Below are 6,801 nucleotides of genomic sequence, written 5' to 3'. Positions count from 1 at the left end.
ACCAAAGGTCTTCAAGGTGGAAAAAAGAAAAGCATGGTCCACACGGTCAAAAGCCTTTTCCTGATCAATAGATATGATGCCAACTTTAGCATTGTACAAATAATACAAATATCAAATAATTGATAATTGAATATCAAATTCATCTCTCATTAAAAATAAGTTATCAATCATAGACCTATCTGGAATACAGTAAGATTGATCTATACCAATCAACAGTTCAATGACCATTTTCAGTCTGTTTGATAAAACCTTGGAAAGAATCTTGAGGTCTGCACATAAAAGGGCCACTGGTCTCCAATTTTTAAGAAGGGTTAAATCCCCCTTTTTTGGTATGAGAGAAATAACTGCACGCATGCAGGAAGCTGGAAGTATCCCTTTCACAATGAACTCACCCGAAACTCTAGCTGATTGGGACCCACACCCAGTTTCACACCTTGGCTCAGGCAATTAGAGGATCATCAGGGGGTCCTTTTGTCCCTCTGTGGGGGAATACTCCCACTAGGTTTATATCTGGGACTCTCCACCATTTGACCTTAGAACTGAAGAAGCTTCTCGGATGAGAGGTGAAATGTCTTCAAGTAACTTAAAGAAGTCCAGATGCTTTTCTTTGCAAGCTCCTTTGATCACCACAGTTGTTTATATTTGAGTGTTTTTGGTGGCTGTGTCTCAGGCTTGAGCCATGTGGTCTCATGTCACTGAATCAAGCAAACAAATCGGAGCTGAAAGCGGCCAGGGGTCCGTTCTTCGTACCTTGCTAAGTAAGTTAGCTGGATTTGATTGTTGATGATTTCGCGTGATCTTGGATCGTTCGGTTCTCCGAAGCTCATCCGGGACTTGCTGTCATAGCAACAGATCCATAAGCGCAAACCTGCTTGGGAGCAGGCTTACTTTATGTAAACAGGATTAGATCGCGGCCACTCAGGTATGTCCGCTTCATTTATACGAAAGCAACAGCAATATTTTTCCACTGTTTGCCATAAATAAATAAAGATAAATAACTAAAGATAATGCAGTATTTGATTCTTTTATTGATTTCATACAGATACATACAGGTCATTCCCTAAAAAAAGGGAAATGTACTATTAATCATTCTATTTCATGTATTTGATTATTTCAGATGTAATTCATATTTTAGAGTAGTAATAGTAAATTACTTCGTGTAATCAAGATGAGAGACCACGGCTATAAAAGCGAAGGTGGATTTGGGAAGTCTGTCGCAGCCATGTCCTGTCCGTTTGTACGCGAGCAACCCATTGCGGAAGGTGCAAGATTGATAAGGAGAGTTTTCAGAATTCAGCGTATATTGCGGGATAGACAGGATCCTTTAGCTCAGCGCGACAGTGTGCTCATAGAGAGATATCGATTTTCCCGTGAGGGTATTATTTACTTAACCAACTTGTTGGATCCCTATGTTAAGAGTTCCACTCACCGTAGTCGGGCATTAACAACTGCACAAACTGTGTGCATTGCCTTGCGTTTCTTTGCGAGTGGCACGTTTCTAGTGGGTCCTGTTGTGGCTCTAATGTGAAAGAGGATATAATGTAATATAATATAATATGATATAATATAATATGATGTAATGTAATATAATATAATAAATTACTTACGAGTTTAATTTGTCAGCAACTTTCTGCCAGCCCTCTCTCCTTGCTTTTGCAGCCTTTGCAGTGTTCCCTTGCGTTTTAATTAAACCCTGAAATTCCTGAAATCCTTCAATCAAGAGTTCTTGCTCTGATGCCGAAAAATACTGAGCGCGCTCCTTCGACATTTTCGCCGACCAATCAAAGGGTTGCCGATCAATGTTTCTACTATCGATGCGTAGCCCCTTTTAAGCCACCCAATGATCTCACATTACTTCATCCAGCTGTACTAATCATCAACAACAGGTGTGTTCGGAGAACCGGAATAGCGAGCTCAAAGTTGGCGCGATGATTTGATCTTGGATGTGTCATTTGATCTTGGATGTAGTAAGCGAGGTACGAAGAACGGACCCCAGGACTCCTGGGATTCTTGTAGTTGTGTTTCTCTCCTCTCTTTGAACTCTTGCAGAGTCTCCTGCACTATTTTCCACACATACTGCTTGTTTTCATAAACCTCTGTGCAGTTTTTTCCTCAGTAAATAACAGCCAGAGGTCTCCTCACTTCTCTGTTGTTTATGGACTTTTGCGAAACAAAGAGGGGATGCAACACATAGTAAACATTGCCCTTTCCCAGAGACGTGTTGCTGCCATCATATTGAAACTGATCAATGTTCCCCCCACATACTATTAGATACTTAAATGGAGAAACCTCATGAACACAAGCATGCTCCCACGCACAGATTTGCACACAGATACAGACTCACAATATCTTGGTCGACCGCTGTCTCTAAACATGTCATGTATCATTAATACTCTGTCCTGCTCAGTAACATTTAATATTTATTATTTACTGGTACTTATGCATATGTTGGTTGTTGCTATGGTTTGCCTGCTGTGTTGTTTCTTTTTAACAGGCGTTGAAGCAGATGTTCAGTGTGTTTTCAACAATTCTGATTGCTGCACTGCGAGACAGGGCAAGCAAAAAAAGTTCCATGTCCTCTTTTTAAATATTTGGTGTATTTTTTATGTTATTTCGGGAATACAAATTGTATTTATGAGGTTTACAAATTATTGCAATTTGTGTTTTCTTTTTAATGTTTTTGGCATTTAGCCACACAAATAGCCTGGTGTGGAGTCAAATCCAGGCCTTGGCAGTAGGTTTTTGTCATACAGGCTGCCTGCTCAAGCAATCAACAAGCACCCTGCATTCTGTGTTTTTTTTTCTTTTTTTTACATTTTACAGAGAGCTGCATTTTTTTCCTTTATATTTTTTAAAGTAAGGGTGCACATTTTCAAGATTCAATCAAATAGAAGTGCCTGTAAGTCAACATTTATTGTTCATGTCATGTCCCACAAGCGTAATCACAGACAACAGTTGATTACAGAATGACTGAAATCTCAGTGCTAGGAGGTTTTGTATATATGTTATAACATCATCATATGAAACTGTATGATGTCAGTTTTGTTGGAACAACACTAACTTAGGTATCTTGATTATAAATGAAACTAACATAAGCATCAATTACACAGTAAGAACAGATTAATTGTGCCATAAGTCAAGGATTGTATTGATTGCCTGTGTGTATTCAGCTTATCTGGATTAGGTGCTGCATAAAATATTCATCTTAACTCTTACATACTGATTGTAAAAGGAGAACAAAGACAATTGGATGGCTGATTTGTAGATGATTGTTTTTAGGCCCAAGTTTGTAGTTTTGGCCATTAAAATGTAAATCTTCTGGTTTTAATTGTGATAGATATGTTTGGATGGGAGACGGAGAAATCAAAAGTGAAAAGTACAAGAGGTTGTGTGCACAAAAAGAGGGAGGATATCAGTCTCCAGGGAGCACAACAGTGGATGGGAGGTATGGTAGAAGGAGATAAATTTGTTGTATGACAGAAAGTTCAGATTAGACAGCTGCAGGAACCTGATGATGGAGATCCAGATGCATCCAGAGGCAGAGCTCTGTTTTCCAGAGCTACTGAACAGTTCCTGCAGGAAGCCAACACTTCACTGGTCCAAAACGGTGCTCCTGAACGTTGGGCTTTCGTCCATCTCTCTGATCACTGCTGCTCTTAATCTGTTCATCATCATCTCGGTCTCCCACTTCAGGCAGAGATTAACTTCTCAGATGAAACTAAAGTTCAACTTTTAGAAAATCAAGTTTAGTAATTAGTTAGTAAATTAGTTAAGTAATTAATGAATGTGTGTACTTCATCATGACTGTTTTAGTTGCTTAATTGCACCATGCCTCTAATGGAACATCTTCATTGAAGATATTTTGACATGACTAATGTGTAATTTATGATTTTCTGTCTCCCTGCAGGCAGCTCCACACTCCCAGTAACATCATCATCCTCTCTCTGGCTGTCTCTGACTTTTTTGTCTGTTTTTTGTTGATGCCGGTAGAAATCTTCAAAAACACAGCCTGCTGGGTATTTGGTGATCTCATGTGTTCACTTTATACTTATCTGAGCTGCATTCTTATCAATGCTTCGTTTGAAATGATTATTCTCGTATCAATTGACCGCTATGTGGCTATTTGTGACCCTCTGCATTACCCCACCAGAATCACTGTGCCGAGAGTCAAACTCTGTGTTTTTCTGTGTTGGTTTTATGCTATTTTGTACAACATCATCTATACAAAGCATGCCCTGATAAACCCAGGCAGGTATGGTTCCTGCTATGGAGAGTGTGTTTTTGTTGTTGATGATATTATTGGAATTGTTGACTTTGTTGTATCTCTTATAGTTCCAGTTACGATCATCGTAGTTCTGTATACGAGAGTGTTTGTGGTGGTTGTGTCTCAGGCTCGTGCCATGCGCTCTCATGTTACAGCTGTTACACTTCAGCGTCCACTGAATCAAGCAAACAAATCTGAGCTGAAAGCAGCCAGGAACCTTGGGATTCTTGTAGTTGTTTTTCTGGCGTGCTACTGTCCATTTTACTGCTACTTTTTTCTTGCAGGCAATGAAGTTAATGCTTCTTCTGCATCTTCTATCCTCATTGTTTATTATTTTAACTCTTGCCTAAACCCATTAATGTATGCACTGTTTTACCCCTGGTTTAGAAATGCTGTTAAACTTATCATCACTCTGCAGATATTAAAGGCTAACAGCAGTGAGATCAACATACTACAGAGATAATGCGGAGTGACTTGACTAACATCTGCTATATAAAGATTTCAAATCCAGTAAATGAATGTGTCCATAGTCTGGAAATATAAAACTGCTGTCTTCTATGTATTGAAATGTGTATGAATTCACTACAATAAAATTTGTTTAAATGTTAACATTTAAGTTAACTTGAACATGAAGAGCATTCAGCTTGAGCCACTTTCTATTTTATAACTAATAATGGCGTTGACTTTGGCTGTGTTTCTTAAACACATTGATTTACTTAGCTGTGTTGTTTTTCTAGCTCTGATACAATTGTATCATATGCTTAATACCAAAAAAATCAATGTTTCTCAAAAATCAAAAGTTAGCTAACTATTTCCACACTTGTGAATATAGCTAGTATATTAATTAGCATCTCAGTAAATGTTACCTTTTAAATATATCATAACAGTTTTGAGGAAAAAGAAGACAATCATTCTAAAAATCCATCAATAGAAGAAAAGCAGGTACAGTGGGGCAAAAAAGTATTTAGTCAGCCACCGATTGTGCAAGTTCCCCCACTTAAAATGATGACAGAGGTCAGTAATTTGCACCAGAGGTACACTTCAACTGTGAGAGACAGAATGTGAAAAAAAAATCCATGAATTCACATGGTAGGATTTGTAAAGAATTTATTCGTAAATCAGGGTGGAAAATAAGTATTTGGTCAATAACAAAAATACAACTCAGTACTTTGTAACATAACCTTTGTTGGCAATAACAGAGGTCAAACGTTTACTATAGGTCTTTAGCAGGTTTGCACACACAGTAGCTGGTATTTTGGCCCATTCCTCCATGCAGATCTTCTCAAGAGCAGTGATGTTTTGGGGCTGTCGCCGAGCAACACGGACTTTCAACTCCCGCCACAGATTTTCTATGGGGTTGAGGTCTGGAGACTGGCTAGGCCACTCCAGGACTTTCAAATGCTTCTTACAGAGCCACTCCTTTGTTGCCCAGGCGGTGTGTTTTGGATCATTGTCATGTTGGAAGACCCAGCCTCGTTTCATCTTCAAAGTTCTCACTGATGGAAGAAGGTTTTGGCTCAAAATCTCACGATACTTGGCCCCATTCATTCTGTCCTTAACACGGATCAGTCGTCCTGTCCCCTTGGCAGAAAAACAGCCCCATAGCATGATGTTTCCACCCCCATGCTTCACAGTAGGTATGGTGTTCTTGGGATGCAACTCAGTATTCTTCTTCCTCCAAACACGACGAGTTGAGTTTATACCAAAAAGTTCTACTTTGGTTTCATCTGACCACATGACATTCTCCCAATCCTCTGCTGTATCATCCATGTGCTCTCTGGCAAACTTCAGACGGGCCTGGACATGCACTGGCTTCAGCAGCGGAACACGTCTGGCACTGCGGGATTTGATTCCCTGCCGTTGTAGTGTGTTACTGATGGTGACCTTTGTTACTTTGGTCCCAGCTCTCTGCAGGTCATTCACCAGGTCCCCCCGTGTGGTTCTGGGATCTTTGCTCATCGTTCTCATGATCATTTTGACCCCACGGGATGAGATCTTGCGTGGAGCCCCAGATCGAGGGAGATTGTCAGTGGTCTTGTATGTCTTCCATTTTCTGATGATTGCTCCCACAGTTGATTTTTTCACACCAAGCTGCTTTCCTATTGTAGATTCACTCTTCCCAGTCTGGTGCAGGTCTACAATTCTTTTCCTGGTGTCCTTCGAAAGCTCTTTGGTCTTGGCCATGGCGGAGTTTGGAGTCTGACTGGTTGAGGCTGTGGACAGGTGTCTTTTATACAGATGATGAGGTCAAACAGGTGCCATTCATACAGGTAACGAGTAGGGGACAGAAAAGCTTCTTACAGAAGACGTTACAGATCTGTGAGAGCCAGGGATTTTCCTTGTTTGAGGTGACCAAATACTTATTTTCCACCCTGATTTACGAATAAATTCTTTACAAATCCTACCATGTGAATTCATGGATTTTTTTTCCACATTCTGTCTCTCACAGTTGAAGTGTACCTCTGGTGCAAATTACTGACCTCTGTCATCATTTTAAGTGGGGGAACTTGCACAATCGGTGGCTGACTAAATACTTT

The 6,801-nt window shown here is 40.0% G+C and overlaps 1 protein-coding gene across 1 annotated transcript; it reads left to right on the top strand.

Moving 5' to 3' along the window:
* Positions 1 to 3,526: 3,526 nt before the first annotated feature.
* LOC102781609 (trace amine-associated receptor 13c-like) lies at positions 3,527 to 4,727 on the top strand. The gene is made up of 2 exons (XM_087830039.1): positions 3,527 to 3,597; positions 3,908 to 4,727. Exons 1-2 carry the CDS (start codon positions 3,527 to 3,529, stop codon positions 4,725 to 4,727), a joined length of 891 nt encoding a protein of 296 aa, XP_087686165.1.
* The last annotated feature ends 2,074 nt before the right edge of the window (positions 4,728 to 6,801 follow it).

Source organism: Neolamprologus brichardi, chromosome 16 (genome assembly GCF_056152115.1).
Source record: "Neolamprologus brichardi isolate AB-2024 chromosome 16, ASM5615211v1, whole genome shotgun sequence".
In the NCBI taxonomy this organism is placed as follows: Eukaryota; Metazoa; Chordata; class Actinopteri; order Cichliformes; family Cichlidae; genus Neolamprologus; species Neolamprologus brichardi.
Note: the sequence above shows the minus strand (reverse complement) of the source record. Positions and strands in the feature narration are given on the sequence as shown.

What these genes read in the sequence shown, in the direction of transcription:
- LOC102781609 (XM_087830039.1), top strand. Translation starts at nt 3,527, where the DNA reads ATGCATCCAGAGGCAGAGCTCTGTTTTCCAGAGCTACTGAACAGTTCC. An exon ending in AGGAAGCCAACACTTCACTG is followed by an intron (nt 3,598 to 3,907) that starts GTCCAAAACGGT and finishes GTCTCCCTGCAG; the next exon opens with GCAGCTCCACACTCCCAGTA.